General features: G+C 39.5%; 3 protein-coding genes across 3 annotated transcripts; all 3 read left to right on the forward strand.

The window, feature by feature from the left end:
- Positions 1 to 6,912: 6,912 nt before the first annotated feature.
- Positions 6,913 to 7,698, forward strand: LOC140931468 (beta-1,3-galactosyltransferase 1-like). The gene has a single exon (XM_073381280.1). The coding sequence runs from the start codon at positions 6,913 to 6,915 to the stop codon at positions 7,696 to 7,698; it is 786 nt and encodes a 261-aa protein (XP_073237381.1).
- Positions 7,699 to 9,606: 1,908 nt separating this feature from the next.
- On the forward strand, positions 9,607 to 12,947 carry LOC140929293 (beta-1,3-galactosyltransferase 1-like). Its single transcript, XM_073379098.1, has 2 exons — positions 9,607 to 10,173; positions 11,992 to 12,947. The coding sequence occupies exons 1-2, from the start codon at positions 9,692 to 9,694 to the stop codon at positions 12,737 to 12,739; spliced, it is 1,230 nt and encodes a 409-aa protein (XP_073235199.1). The 5' UTR covers positions 9,607 to 9,691; the 3' UTR covers positions 12,740 to 12,947.
- A 1,093-nt stretch (positions 12,948 to 14,040) lies between these two features.
- Positions 14,041 to 16,017, forward strand: LOC140931469 (beta-1,3-galactosyltransferase 1-like). Its single transcript, XM_073381282.1, has 2 exons — positions 14,041 to 14,054; positions 15,282 to 16,017. Exons 1-2 carry the CDS (start codon positions 14,041 to 14,043, stop codon positions 16,015 to 16,017), a joined length of 750 nt encoding a protein of 249 aa, XP_073237383.1.
- The last annotated feature ends 376 nt before the right edge of the window (positions 16,018 to 16,393 follow it).

The following is a 16,393-nucleotide window of genomic DNA, read 5'->3' on the forward strand; positions in this document are numbered from 1 at the left end:
TTTTTAAGGTATCTGTTTTCAATTAAACAACTCCGGCTTATACTCAAGTTGTTCAGAAGAATTGTCGTCGTTTCGCCCGGGCTTAAAGTCGATTCGCCAGATGACGAACAAACATTTAGTTAAGCTTGGATACTATTGCCTCGATTGCTAAAAAAGGTCCAGCGATCTGAAAGGTTAACGATCTCGATAATGACATTCGAGATACAAGATACTACTAAACTAAAGTCTAAATGTATCTCAGCGATCGCAACACAACGATCGCTTCGTTGATCTTTAATATATTTTGTCTGAAGTCTTTATTGAAAAAAATGTTGATCCGCATGTATGGTCACAGGCGCGGATCAGGATGTACACTGACCAGCAGGGCGGATAAAGGTTGGGCGGTGAAACGAGCGCTCCGCTCTTCATTTAATGTGTGATGCGGAGTAGGACTGGCACGAGCGCTCTTTCCGCGCTTCCGGTGCGCTTGAAGGCCGGCGAAATTTTCCTTTTTGCAAACCGGAAATCCTATTTTCTTTCTGTAATTTCAGGCTACAATGTTAAATAGATAAATTCGTTTCAGAACAATATCAGTAAACAGTTTCATATGTTTGTGTCTGTACATCTATAAGTCAAACTTGTTGGTCGTATAATGCCAAAATTTGAGTCTAATTTGAAAGTGTTGAATACCTCCTCGTTCCACTAAATATCACCTAATCGTCTTTCGCCGTTTCGTTTGCAAAAGCTTAACACTTCTTAACCTCAATTTTTACATATGTTAAAGGGGGATAAATTTTATATAACATAACAAAAAATTAGATTGATATATATTGATATAGTGGCGTTGTACTTCTTCAAACTTTGCTTCTCGGGTGCAACGCGCCATGGCGATTCGCGCAATGCGTTGCAAATCCGGCAACCGCATGTAAACAAAATTTATTGAGCTTAGTTGTAAGGTTTTTTCTCCGTTTTTCTCTCTAAAACAAAACAAGGTAAACAATAAAAACTGGGGGAAAACTAATTTTGATGTTTCGAAGAAACAGAAAGACGTATGAGATGTTTTTTTCAAAATTAAAAAGAAAGATGATGGTGATTAAAATTAGCATAATTTCACCTTGCACGAGCTGTACGCATTTATAAAATACACGTCATCTAGTTATGAAACACGATCTGCTGTCTTTTAGTTTTGCCATGGATGACATGGATGAGATTTTCCCTCGTGTTTTAGACAGTATTTAGCTGTTTTCGTTTTGGAATAACATCGACATTGGCGAGTAGCAGAACGAAAATATAATTCAGTGGTAGAGTTATGGAAGTAATAAAAGAAACCCTTTGAAAGAGATGTTTGTCTACTCCAACCAAACCTCCCGCAAAAAATAGCAACATTTGCCTCTCAGAGACAGCGTACCAGCACAAAGGAACGAGGAAGAAGTGCAAGAAAACAAATCAAGCCGCCATAATTCAGTGACAGCGGCAGTGTCTAATGTACAAACCACATCATATCGCAAGTTTCGCAAGCCCTGACCGAAGTCGTAAACAAGCGACATTTCTAAGCGGAGCCCCAGTCCACTGCATCACACCTTTTTGCTCGGACGCGCTCGTTTCACCGCCCTACCTTTATCCGCCCTGACACTGACCGCCGCGATCGTGGCGAGTGGAAAAAAAGGGTTATTTTCCCGCTCGTCACGATCGCGGCTTCGCCGCTCGATTTCCGCCGCAAACAACAGCAAAAAAATCCCTCTGGAACCCAGGGTATCCGGGGCTATGCTGCCCCGGGAAATTTTTGAGATTTTAACTCCCTAAAGTCCCCTTTCATTTCCTGGGATCCAAAGTCATTCAAACAGGATATTGACCAGTTCCATTCTCCTCGGATAAAGCCTTGCAACTTGGAAAGTTTTTTCTTTATTAAAAATGTATCTATCATGTAAAATCTGACCGGTTTCCGTAAAACGGTGGAAATCGGTGTGGATCTGCGCCAGGGTCACTGTTTTTTTCACGCTTATTCCTTTTTCCAGGATTTAAGAACGACAAATTTACATCGGGCGAATCGACTTTCGGGCGAAACGACCTGTTACCGTTCAGAAATAGGTTAGATTAGGGAAACCAAATACATTATCCAGTGAAGTATGAATTGTAAATATAATGTGAATTTCTTTAAGCCCAGCCCTCTAGGGGCCTTTCATGCAGGAACACTTTACAACACTAACTGGGATGTTACTAAAAGGTAGAACGAGAAAATGAAAAATGTGAACGAAACTTAACTTCTATTGCAATATATTTTTGTACATAACGCGGCCAAAACATATCTGTAGAACATAAACTAACCAAATGTTCAGAATGAAGATGTTAACAAAACAAGGTGAGAGACCATTATACTATTTGAAGGAAGATCATCGCAGTTGTATACGCAACTTATGCAGTTGCGAAAAGAAAGCCTGAAAAAAATTTAGGCTTGTACGGGATTCAGCTGGATTCGAACCCTTGACCACTGCGATACCGGTGCAGAGCTCTACCAATTAAGGTAAAAAGCCAACTGGGAGCAGGTCGTTGAATTGGCTCGTGATAAACCCGTGAAACGATAATGATGAAGTTATGTAAGGGTTATCGGCCTGAAGCGAGGGGTTATGTGATTTATTCCCCTCGTGCACCTTCGGGCAATGCACGAGGGGAATAAATCACATAACCACGAGCTGAAAGCCAATAAACGGCTTGTTTTTACATTGGCGAGGATTCCTCAGGGGATGTAAAAATACATTGAAGAAAAATGCCACTATTGTTTATTTTTCTTTTGTTGTTCACTCCATGCTGGCACTGGTGGCATTCACAAGTTTCTCCTCTTTTTAATTATGTTAGTTTTTCAAAGTCGCATTTCGAAACAGGTGTTCGTAGTGAATGCTAGAAACAGCCTACAGAGCCTAGCAGTGTCGAGCGAGTCAGAGTCAGAAGTAGAACCGTTTATCACTCAAACTAAAGCAGCCTTAGTGGCGGTACTGCAATTGAAGATTCCGGGCGAGGGATCACTACTGTAACTGACAAGGAAATTCAGTCGAGGAATGAAGCAAGAATACCAAAAAACACAAAGAGGTCAACTACATGTCTTTATGGGGTACACGAGTTTGGGATACACTGGGTTAAAGAGCGGAACGCCTTAGGATGAGTGACACTTTCGTGGTAGCTCCACACCGTGGAATTTTAAAGACGCTGTTCAATTTCGAACTGTAATTCTGGCGGTGAAACTACGATGAACCACCAACTAAGAAAATCCGCGAATGTGGCGCAAAAGAAACGCAGCTCAGTTTCATTTTAGTAATTGTAACGTCTTGTTTAATATATTTCCAATAAACATTTGTAAATTTGTTCTTCATGAAAAGCTAATTAAAATGCGAGGGGATTGTGTATTAAGCAAGGGGGAAAGTCACTTTATTGTATAGATACTGATGAAATACCATGATTTTTCCTTTTACTAAAATATCATATCTTCATCGCGCGCAGTGAAGATGCTATTTTCATCTTTCACGTGTGAGGATATTGGCGTCGCCACGGTTACTAACATGACCAGCCAATTACAAGAGAGCTTCCCGCTCAGGTTACTAAGTATTAGTGTCTTTATTTCTCCTTTATAACTTTACATCCGAGTTTCATCATATTTTTGTGACAGGCATTTTGCGATAGGTGACCACTTTAGTTGCACTGAGTTGCACTATTTTGCTGTTTCGAAAATGAATAAAAAAAGTTGTGTTTTATGTAGGAATTTCAGCAGTAACTATGAAATAAACAGAACATTACATGGCCGCTTGGGGATACGAATTTTATCTTCTCGTGCTCCAAAGTATCTCTTTCAGCACTCGAAGATAAAATTCGTATACCCGCGCGGCCATGTAATATCCTCTATTTAATATCCCCTTGCATATTAATAAATAATCCCCTCGAATTTTAATTAGCTGTTCATTAGCCCCGCTCTTCCCTTCAAACAATCAAAGCCGCACCCAGCTTTTCAGACGGTTGACTCGGGGGTTATGTAGTATTTTCCCCCCGAAAAGAACAAAGGAATCCGAGCTCATGTAAAAATAAGCATATGTGAACTGCGGAGTGAAGAATTATTTGAAGGACGATCATTGTATACGCAGCTTATGCAGTTGCGAAAAGAAAGCTAGACTGCAAAACAGTCCGTAGTTTTGCGTACTCAAATACGCGCGAGCAGTCAAACAAAACGTCTAGAACGAGGCTAAAAACAGAGGGCGAGAACTGTTACGCCAAACTTTACCGTTTCGTTTACTGTTATGAGAAAAAAACCGACTGTTTTGCAGTCTAAAAGCTGAAAAAAAATTCAGGCTTTTACGGGATTCGAACCCTTGACCTCTGCGATACCGATGCAGTGCTCTACCAATTAAGCTAACAAGCCAACTGGGAGCAGGTCGTTGAATTGGTTCGTGATAAACCCGTGAAAGGATAATGATGAAATTATGAATATATGAAAATCCTTTCACGGCTTTATCACGAACCAATTTAACGACCTGCTCCCAGTTGGCTTGTTAGCTTAATTGGTAGTGCAATTTTTGAACCAACGTTTCAAATTGGATTTGTCAGTTTGATCGGGAAAGTTTCTGCATTTAGTAGGAGTCACAGGTGATGAGTTCTTCAAACTGTCAAGGGTCACCCTCAGCTCTCCAAATAATGCTAGTTTGATTTTAGTTTCTTTGGCTGGTGCATGTCCCGAAGTATAAAACGAAATGGCTCTTTGAAGAACAGTGGCTGATGGTAGATTTTCGCATGTCGATTTAACGGCTCTATCGAAAATTTGATAAAGAGAAAGAGCACTTTTCCACAAGGTCTTGGAAAAGCGAAAATAAAAATCTATAAGCAACACAGCCAGTCCCCACAGGGATTTGAAAGTTCGACCAGCATCCTACGGAATTATATACAGGAAAGAGACTTGGCTGTGAAGAGAATCTATTGCTTATCAGCGCGCTACAACAAGTGTCTAGGTACAAAGTCTACACTCAACAGGTTTTTGTCACTCGGTAGTAGGTGGAATTAAAATTAGCCATATAGACTTCTTAATATAGTGTTCAATGCCTCTGACGTCGGTGACGATACAAAAATGGCACGATTGCTAAGCGGAGCAGAACTGAGTAAAATGATCTCGGTGGTTTTCTAGAGAATAATATCTTGAACACCAAGATATGTCAGATCAGGATGTTACTGCAAGCGGCTATTTTCCTGGAAATTAGAATGGAAGACACAAGCGTGAACTTTCCTTGCATCTTTAATTTTTTTCCTCTGGTCTGACAATCATGGACTCTTCTCAGCCCAAAGGCGTGTCCGCCAGTTTCTCTTTTGTTAAATTTTCACTGACAAATCGGATAATCTTCGTTAAAATTTTCAGTGGTATAACTCTGAAGTGCAAACGTTTAACGAATAAGTTATTAAGCTGTGACGTCTCATAACCTGTTAACATATCGCAATTGACGGAACAAGTCACTGTTAATTGTTTCTAGTAATGTCGTTTTATTTTCCCAAACGCTTGAGGTCGCTGCGTTCGTTGGTGTCTTTTTTATTTGTTGGCCTTCTCTACATTGTCTACTCTGTCTTTTTTCCGTACCATGGAAACGAAGAAAGGGTTTATTTTGGACACAATTTGACAAGAAACGCCTCATATTTCCAAGCTAACACAGGCCAACACCTTTCACTCTTGGCTAACCATTTCAAGCAATTGGTGGAACAATATGAAAATGAACGCACAAACATGGAAAAAAGTCTGGATCGTGAAGCGAAGATTACTCTGCTTAACAACCAAACCAAACTGGCATCTGGCGGATCAGGAGAAGTTTTCAAGCAGAGTGTTGTTTGCGGTAGTAGTGATATTTTCCTTCTCATTCAAGTCCACTCCAGTCCAAATAACTTTATGAAGCGACATGCCATTAGGCTCTCATGGGGAAATTTGGAACACTTTATCGGCCATCGACAAGGAGTGATTGTTCGAAGGTTAGGTTACGACCCGGGGGGGGGGGGGGGGACTCCGCATATGAAAGGGGTGGGGATGCTCGTCGTCTCGCTTAGGGGTGTAAATTTCGGATTTTGGTCTCACTTAGGGTGTTCTGGGCAAAACACCATCATATTTAGCCGTGAAGGTCTCGTTTAGGGTTGCACGTGAAAAAATATAAAAATATATATATTGCCTGTGTTTTAACATGGTCTCTTTTAGGGGTCAAAAAAAGCTTGGGCCACGCCCAGATAGGTCTCCTATAGGGGTTTAATTCAAAATTCCCGACGAGCATTCCCACCCCTTTCATATGCGGAGTGCCCCCGGGGGTTACGATTATTATCTCAGTGATTATAAACAGTGTAAATTGCTTGAGAGCAGAAGAAATAAGCCTCTTATTTAAGCCCTTTCAATTATTGATTAATCATCTTTAGTAGAAATGAAAATTCAAATAATTCTTTCACTTTAATGCAGTGATCATCCTGAAGCTTGTGCAGAACTTGCCGCCATTTTCTCAATTTAGATTTTTTTCGCATTTCTGATCTAGACCTTCGTTAATTTATCGGCGGAAATATTGGCGCCATTATGCGTGGAACATCTAATAATTAATGGTGTCAACCTTATTCCCAGGGCCCTCTCTCTTCCCCGCTTGAGAAAAACAGGGGAAACTGGAAACTATGTTACATGTAACGACGATGTCCGAAAGATCTTTTCACAAGGATCTATAAAACTAAAACTTAAAATTAATATATTTGTAACCAATGAAACAAAGGGAATGAGGCCTATTCATTCTCTTTTGATGAAGGAGACTAAACCTCTCGTAATCATTGTTCTCTTTTTACAATAATTATTCCACAATGTCCTCGTTTTACTTCATAAGAAATTATATCTTTACTAGCATTTGCAGGAGACTTAGGTGTATTAGCCGGGGGCTTGCAGCTTACCGTATTATGTATATACAGCATGCAATTCTTTCATATATTTTCAACAGGGTTTGGAAAACTGTATTTATCGTTGGCAAGAGTTTGGATCCAACGACAGATCGTCTTGTAGTTCAGGAAGCTGCCATTTACAAGGACATCGTTATAGGAACGTTCGAGGACACATTTCGAAACTTATACAAAAAGATGATCTGGGGTCTTACTTGGCCAATGGAAGAAAACTGCAGTGCTTCATACATCCTTAAAACAGATGAAGATTGTTTTGTTAATATTGGAAATATCCTTAATTGGCTTGACAGATATCACATAATTACAAATGGAACACAACCGATATACGCCGGTCGACGGCAGGATAATATGCCAGCCGTTCGGGACAAGGAAAATCGCTACTATCTGTCTGAAGAGGAATTCCCTGAAGAAGAATTTTACCCGTACGCTTCAGGAGGTGGTTACGTTTTCAGTGGAACATTATTGCCTCTTCTTTCCAATGTTTCAAAAACCGCGCCGTTATTCCCAAACGAGGACGCATTATTTGGTTCGCTCATGCGTAGAATCGGAGTGGAGCCAACAGATAATACCAAGATTATTCCTCTGGTGTACTGTGAACGTGCTCACAAGATTCGAGAGGAGCGTATGTGCAGTATATCAAAACAGTTTATACTGCATGGCGTGAAAGGGAAAGAACAACTTAAAATGCACTTCGATAGCGCATTATTCAGCTCTGTTTCTTCGCTCTGTTTGGGACTGCCAGACAGCGACGACGAGATGCGAGATCGTTGCGAATACGACAAATAAAAACGTCAGTACAGTTATATTGTTTGCGTTCCATTGAAATGTAATCGGTCTAGGCAAATCAGTGGCTATTCCCTACACTAAATGAATACCCCCTACGACACTGAATACGCCACTGCAGAGAAGAACAGGTTGGCGAAGTCTTTCGTGCTCAATCCGCCGGTCAAACGTCTAAGATTTTGAATTTCTTGTTGTTGTTGTTATTTAATTTCAATTAAGGGACACATGGACAAGGATCTATAAAAGATCAAGAGAAAATTATTTAATCTGGATTAGTTTAGCCAAGAAGCCGTTTAGGATTAGTTTGGCCATATAAGTTATATGCTTTTTGGTTTGACCATATTTTAATTTCTTCAGATAATGAGCTCCGTTTTGCTAAAACTGACGCGCACTCGAGTAATATTCTGTTGACAAATAACACGGCGGCAGTAATACCAATTCAATTTTTGAATACTTAGAACTTTCTTGAGTAAAGTTTAGTTACAATGACCTCAGGAACTTTTATGGGGAATTCTTTTGTTCTTTGAAATTTCCCCGGGGCAATTTTCCCTTTGGAAAATCGAGCGCTGGCTTTTAATAAATTTAAAAAAACACGTCACCTTAATGAGTTTGTACGCTTGGGCCTGCGATACAGTCAGGTGACACGTGTCAGCGGATACCATTTGTGACAGCTGTCAATTGACCATAACATGGATGTCCATAAGGCTGTCCACTATTTAGGTAAACACAGATTGCATATGCCTTGGACAGCTAGCTACAGTCTCAGTCAAAATTGTTGGGACACTTTGCCGTCTTCGTGCCCTCCCAATGTTGGTGGACAAGATTTGGTGAGTTAACTTTGATAAACAACATTGGAAGGACGAGGAGACGGGCCAGAAGTAAAAAAAAAACGGCGTTTAGGTGGAAGTGTCCCAACTATTGTTGTCTGAGACTGTAGTATAGTAATGCTCGGCGATTACACGATAACAGCCAACCAGAGCGCGCGCACTATTGTAGACATATAATCAGGGCAGCCTCAGAGCTCAGACCGATTATCCTTTATATATTGCGCATGTCACCACCACTATGTAAAATCTATCTTTAATAGACAGAAACTAGCAGGAAACGTAAGTAATTTACTTCCTAGACATCGCTTAAAAAACTAGACATTATAGCAGACATAATGTAATTTATGGCAAGGCATGGTGCCCACATGATAACTCGCTAGGTCAGGCTGTACCAGATACTGCAAATCTAGCCAATGAGGTTATAGGGCGGTGTCAGGGTTAAGTAAGTATGTCGAGGTATTTTCCCAGTAATTCTTCCTTCTCCCCCTCGTCATCAACTCGGTCAGATCTCGAGCAAAATCTTTCCCTCCTCCTCCCTTTCACCTGCCTGCGGGTTATTATTGTTCACGGTATTTCCTATTTCTTCTTTTTTCATTTTCTTATTTAGTTGTGTAGTTTTTGGCGGAATTTTTCTTGCCCCATTCTTTAGTTAATCGGTTTACATATATCGATGTGTTGTGATTCTGTTAGCTTTGATTTCATTAAACCTGCCACAATAGTAATTACTTAGTAATTTAGTTCCTAGACTTCGCTCATACATAATGTATCATCTTCTGTCACTACTGATAGTTTTCAGTTTTTGCACTTATCATCAGCTACCTCAAAATGTAATTCCTCAAGTCTGACCCTGGCTTGTAAATATAAAGGTTACTGATATTGCTTAAGTTGTAATGCAAATATGTACGTATTTGTCCGACTTTTCCGTTTTGTAACATGGCTCAGCGCACGTTTAGCTAAGTGTACTCAAGTATACAGCTAAATCAAAAAAGGTTGCTTTGGGAATTGGTCATTGTTAATTGGACATTGGGCACTTTAGCATCTTGAACAATGCAATGATTTACTTAAGTGATCACCAAACAATAACTTCCCAATGCCCAAAGCAACCTGTTTTGAATCAGCTGTTTAATAAAAACGGCGGCAGTCCATCCACGTAGCGTTGTAAGTGGGAAATGTTTCTCCATCTTTGCAAGCGCTTGAAGCCGTTCGTTTTGCTGTTGTTGTTGACGATTCTCGGTCTCTTCTTCATGATACGTTCCGTCTCAGTCTTTGTGAAGAGGAAGAACGAAGTCAAAGAACTCAACATTTATCCAAAGCTAACAAAACATAATCACGAATATAACAACACGGACATTGCTGGTGCGGAAGTGAACAAACATTTCTCCCTTCTTCGACAAGATTTAACGAAATTACTCAACCTCTATCAGGCAGAGGGGACCAGATTTCGTAAGAAGGTTAGAATTGTCCAGAAAACGCCATTACTTAGACTGAAATCTAGAAGAAATGTTGGAAAACAAAATGTGGTTTGCAGCAAGGATCTTTTCCTCCTCATTCAAGTACACTCGAGTCCAGAGAACTTCATGAATCGACTTGCCATCAGGCTATCATGGGGAAATATGAAACATTTTATTGGCCAAGGAAATTTTCCAAAAAGGTAACAAATCTTTAATTGTAACTCAGATTTTACTTAGTATGCAATTCTCTTTAGGCTGACCCTTTAAACAATAATTACCATTTATAGCTTTGTTTTAATTTCATATACACTCTTTTTTTTTTTTATAAGAATGTTGTTCTTTCGGCCCAGGCTGAATATTCTTATTTTTCTGCCGATTTTAGGCTGAAAATATTCTTGTATTATTCTTAAATAAAGCCCAGTGCTGTTTTTGTTTTCGCTAGGTTTTGTTATTTAAAAAGGAAAGAATTTGTTCATAATATTTTTTAGCGGTTTAGTTTATGTCTTTTGTGCTGAATACTGTACATATGTATTACATGTACCGTTCATCGAACTGTCATTACCGTTGAACATTTTGCTTTAGCTACTGCAGGTTTTTTCGTTTTGTTGGCTAGTTTTGCCGTTCAGAGAAAGGAAAAATTTTATATGGTTAAGTTAAAAACATAAAATTGTATTGTGTTTACAGATAGTGTACTGTAAATAAAACCCGTTGCGCAACACAATATACTTCGCACGTGAGGGTGATACTGGTACCTGACCCCAACGGCTTTTTTTTTCTGTACTGTTTGAAATTAAAGAGCAAATATTGACAGGTAAATTTCTTAACCTCGCGAAAAGTCAAAATTTCCGAATAACTAACCGTTCCATTCGTCTGAGATTTTTCAGAGGTTTTCTACTAACTTACCGGTTGCTAGGGGGAAAGATCTTACTTAGCCCTTGCTCAATCAAGCAGACCAATCAATCAATACCTTTATTTAAGTGGCAAACTAACATAGCAGTGGAGGAACCCGGGGTAGAGGAAAAACTAAATGGGGACACTACAAATTAAAATAAGCAATTATTGTAGCAGTTAAAATCGAATTAAAACTATTTACGAGTGTATCGTTATTGACTATAGACCGAAGTCTAAAATTTATAAGATTATTGCATGTGTATAATTAATAAATCAAAAAAGTGTGTATGAGCTTAGTAAAAATAGTAGTGGTTACGCACCACATAGAGTGCAATTTAAGCACTGAGCGTCGGCAAGGAATTTAGGTCAAGGTGTAGAATATGCTGCTTGAACACAGATAGTGTAGGAAGGTCCCTGATCTTTTTGGGCAGTAGATTCCATGCAACTTAGGGCCAATATACCTAATAGAATGCTTCCCATGTTTAATCGTATTAAATCTACACATTACAAATTCCTTGTTCCTCAGAGGATATTTGGTATCTGTCCTCTGGAAAAGATCAGCAATGTATTTAGGACTCTTATTTTAATGTTTTTTTTTTATTTGTAACTATTTGGGACTAAATGTTAGATACTGTTTCACAGGTTTAGTAAAATCACTCTAAGCTAGAGACTAAACGTTCCCTAGAATGTTCGGGTACTCCACGTCCTCAAACTTTGAATTGCCGGTCTGATTTGTAGCAAAGCCTTAATTTCGTTTGCTCGATTTTGGTTACTCGAGAAAGTAGACTCTTAATCTTTTCTCCTCCTCAATCAAGAAAGCAAAAAGAGGCTTATCTAGCAGGTTAGCAGGGGTGCCACAAAAAAGGTACAGCGCTCTGGCCGTGTGTGGGTTGAGTCATCCATTCGTATATTTATTCATTTACGGTATATATAAGACAAAACGTTCCCTAGAATTTTTTGGGTACTCTTTCACCTGCCAGTCTGCCAGCAGAGACGCCTTTCTTTCGCTTGCTCGATTTTGGTTTCTCGATGAAGACTTTCTTTTCTCCTTCTGTCACACAAAATGTACAGCTAACTAATAGTGGTGGATCGAGTCATTTATCCTTGATTTATTTATTAATTTCTAGGTCATGGAAAACTGTATTTCTCGTTGGAAGGAGTTCTGATCCCAAGACAAATTTTTTGGTAACTCGAGAGGCTGCCATTCACAAAGATATCGTCGTGGGAAAGTTTAACGATACTTTTCGAAACTTGTACAAGAAGATGATTTTAAGCATCTCATGGCCACTAGAAGAAAAATGCAGCGCTTCATATATCCTTAAAACGGATGAAGATTGTTTTGTTAATATTCGAAACCTCCTTAACCTGCTTGACAGATATCACATAACAAACGGAACGCAACCGATATACGCCGGTCGACGGCAGGATGATATGCCGGTCATTAGGGACATAGAAGATCGTTACTATGTCTCTGAAAAGGAGTTTCCAGAGCCGTATTTTTACCCCTATGTGTCTGGGGGAGGTTATGTGTTCAGTGGCAATTTGCTGCCTCTTCTTGTTAACGTTTCAAAGACCGCACCCTTATTTCCAAACGAGGACGCGTTGCTTGGTTCTTTAATGCATAGAATCGGAGTTGAACCGGCAGACCATGTCAAGTTTATCCCTTTCATATTTTGCGAAGGGAACTCCCGAGACGAACTTATAGAGACACAAATGTGTGCTTTGTCAAGACAAATTATAGTACATGGCGTTGAAGGGCAACAGCAACTTAAAATACATTTTTATAACGCCCTTCTAAATTCCCTTCCTTCTCTTTGCTCCTTGCAAGATAGATATGAGAACATTCGAGATAAATGTGGACGACTTCAAGAGTGAGATGAATGGTGAGAGTATGAAAAAGGATGTCACTGCTTACGCTAAGAGATAATAATAGATAGAGAGTGCAACGCCCAGTCTGGCCCTTGGGATAAATTCAAATTTCACCAAAGTTATTCTCAGACTAATTAAACGCTTAAAATTAATCAGAAGTTGGTTTCTGGAGAGGTATGCAAACTTTACGCTTTTAGTTACGCTTAAGTTGGACTTGCCATAAAAGGCTGCGGTAGTTCTGGCACAGCCCGTGGTTAATTCTATGTACTTCTTGTATTATGTCATGTGCATTGGCGAGGAGTTAAATAAAATAAAATAAGCCATCCCCAATCCCCAACGATCCCTAACCTTGTTCCCAGGACTCTCTCCTACTCCTTCCAAAGGAACCCAATCGATATACGCGGGTAGACGGCAGGATAATATACCAGTCGTTTTGGAAGCTAAACTTCTGATTCATACTCTGCTACTTCGTGTGAATACGATAACGTGGAAGTCAAAGAAAAATCAGTAATGTTTCATGCTTCTTAAATTATAGCTGGAAAAGTCGGTGTCTTTTTATTTTAATTTTTCACATTTAAATCTCTTCATTGGTCAATTTTCGATATGTAGCTGATGTATTTTATTTGAAAATTGGCCGGGGGAATCCAGTTATTCTGTCTAACTAGTCGTGCAAGCGTTGTTTTGGAATCGCTGAAATCAAGAATCGGCTGGGCGTGTTTCTCTGACTTCAACATTTCTAGGAAAACCCGATGCCACGCTGCACGTTCACCAACTGTCATGCGAACTTGAATGGACCAATCAGAAAAATTTTAATTGTTTTTTTGCTGAAACCAATCAGAGGCAATTTTATTCCAGGGTTTCCCAAGTTATATGCATCTGGTTTGACCATATTTTCATTTCTTCAGATAATGAGCTTCTTTTCGCTAAAACTGACGCGCACTCGAGTAATATTTAGTTGACAAATAGCACGGCGGCAGTAATACCAGTTTCAATCTTCAAATGGGCTTCAAATACTTAGAACTGTCTTAGCAAAGTTTAGTTACTATGACCTCGAGAACTTTCATGGGGAATTCTTTTGTTCTTTGAAATTTCCCTGAAGCAATTTCACCTTTGGTAAATCGAGCGCTGGCTTTTAATAAATTCAAAATTCAGGCTCGGTCATCACAGTATTTTTAAGAAAGCCTCAAGCTCAGGCCGATTATCTTGTATATATTGCACATGTCACCGTCGCAGTGTAAAATCTTTTAAGAGATAGCAACTAACAGGAAAACGCTTGTAGTTTAGTTCCTAGATACCGCTTTAAAATAATGTATCATGTTCTGTAACTACTGACAGTTTTCTTTTCCACTTTTTGCTCTTATCATCAGCTATCTCAAAATGTAAATTCCTCGAGTCTTGCCCTGGCTTGTAAATTAAGTTACAATTGTAAGTCAACAAGAGCCATAATTAATTTGTGGATGTTAACGCGTGTCTGGCAAATCTTTCAAGTGCTTACGGCATAGCAGTATGATATGCGCCTTACAACTTACGCCCCGTTCTTTATGACGTCATTCGGTCCACAATCTCGTTCAAACATGAGATTTTCTCTATCGTGGTCGGTGAGTTTGCAAGAGATGAAAATTTTAGTTTTGCTTTAATACTTTCAAAACTGCTACTCCAGTGAATGTCCCTGAACAAACACGTAACGCAAAAGAGTATCGCGGGTATGACTGTACAATGAATACCACAAATTTAACCACAGCGATCCTTTCGGATCCTTTACGTCATCCTAACCATTTCTTTCTTTGCGGCGTTAAGCATTGTTCAGGGCTTAAACGTCATCACTACCCAACGATTCCGCGCTTCCCTGTTCAAGCAGATCGAGATTTTTTCTGGTATTTGACTTCATACTTTAACTGTAAGTATTTTTCTTTATATACGAGCGAACTACTAGAATGCCTCCTCGGGATTTTGCCTTCTGGGCGGAATCCCTGCTTGCGGGGGCAATAAATTGATTGATCGATCGATCTAGCTTGTTTTTAAATTGTTTTGTTTACTTAGCCTATTAGTATTCAGTTGTGTGACGGTTTTCTTATTTATTTATTTATCATTTTTTCGTATGACTTTGAAGAATGGTTTCGGTAAGGGTTCGTTATTTGTTTTATCAGCCAATGGATGAAAAGATCAAATCATGGACTCTTCGTTTTCCCGCCAAAGAAAACCCTAATATGGAGAAGGCATTGTTTGATTGGCCAATCGTGTTGCAGTATGACGTCAAAGCAAAGTATCGATTGATTTCTACAAAGTTCTTGGGCATGAAGTTTTTTCACCCGAGCGTTCGCTTAACCACTCAAAACCCACGCGCGTTTGTATCCGTTCGATAAACCAATCAAATCGCTCTATTTTCGTTCGTTTGTTGTTTCTGTTTTGTTCGCGCGTTTTCATTTCAAGGTCATACGAAAATCGCTCTATCATGACACTATACCGGATGGCTTTTGCACCGATGCGAAAATCATACTGGATAGGGCTTTACGTGGAGTCATTTAATCATTGATTCATTTACTTCCAGATCATGGAAAACTGTATTTCTCATTGCAAAGAGTCTCGACCCAAAGGTTAACTTCCTTGTAACTCAAGAAGCTGCCATTCACAAAGACATAGTTATAGGAACATTTGAGGATACATTTCGAAACTTGTACAAAAAGATGATTTTAAGCATCCATTGGCCATTAGTACAAAACTGCAGCGCTTCATACATCCTTAAAACGGATGAAGATTGTTTTGTAAATATTGGAAATCTCCTCAATTGGCTTGACAGCTATCACACAATAAACGGAACGCAACCGATATACGCTGGTCGACGACAGGACCACATGGCAGTCCGTCGAAACAACCAAAGTCGCTACTATCTCTCTGAAAAGGAGTTTCCAGAACCGTATTTTTACCCCTATGTGTCAGGGGGTGGTTATGTTTTCAGTGGAAATTTGTTACCTCTTCTCTTTAACGTTTTGAAGACTGCGCCTTTATTTACAAACGAGGACGCATTGCTCGGTTCTCTAATGCGCAGAATCAGTGTTAAACCCACAGACCAAGACAGGTTCCTTCCTTTTGTTTTTTGCCAACGGAACTCCACGGAGGAATTGAAGCAGGCACATATGTGTGCTTTATCAAAACATATAATAGTGCATGGCGTAAAAGAGCAGCAGCAAATTAGAATGCATTATAACAACGCCCTACTAAATTCCCTTCCTTCCCTTTGCTCCTTGCAAGATAGTTATGAGAACATTCGAGATTATTGTGGATGACATTAACAGACGTGAGATGAATGGTGAGAATATGAAGAAGGATGTCACTGCTTACGCTAAGAGATAATAATGGATAGAGAGTAAATTGCCCAGTCTTGCCCTTGGGATATTTGAATTTCACCAAAGTTATTTTTAGACCAATTAAACGCTTGAAATTAATCAGAAGTTGGTTTCCGGAGAGGTCCGCAAACGTTTACCGCATTGTCAAGAGAGAATTCAACATCGCCATTACAATCATGAATTGAAATAAGCTATCCCTAACCTCGTTCTCTGGGCTCTCTCCTTGTCGCTCCTACGGAATTCGAACGCAAAAGTTCAAAAAATCTAACAAGCTTAATTTTTACAGGCTCTCAAATCTATCTTCTTGTGATGTGTG

The sequence above is a fragment of the Porites lutea genome, chromosome 3, assembly GCF_958299795.1.
Source record: "Porites lutea chromosome 3, jaPorLute2.1, whole genome shotgun sequence".
Taxonomy (NCBI): Eukaryota; Metazoa; Cnidaria; class Anthozoa; order Scleractinia; family Poritidae; genus Porites; species Porites lutea.

What these genes read in the sequence shown, in the direction of transcription:
- LOC140931468 (XM_073381280.1), top strand. Translation starts at nt 6,913, where the DNA reads ATGTATATACAGCATGCAATTCTTTCATATATTTTCAACAGGGTTTGG.
- LOC140929293 (XM_073379098.1), top strand. Translation starts at nt 9,692, where the DNA reads ATGTTTCTCCATCTTTGCAAGCGCTTGAAGCCGTTCGTTTTGCTGTTG. An exon ending in CAAGGAAATTTTCCAAAAAG is followed by an intron (nt 10,174 to 11,991) that starts GTAACAAATCTT and finishes ATTAATTTCTAG; the next exon opens with GTCATGGAAAACTGTATTTC.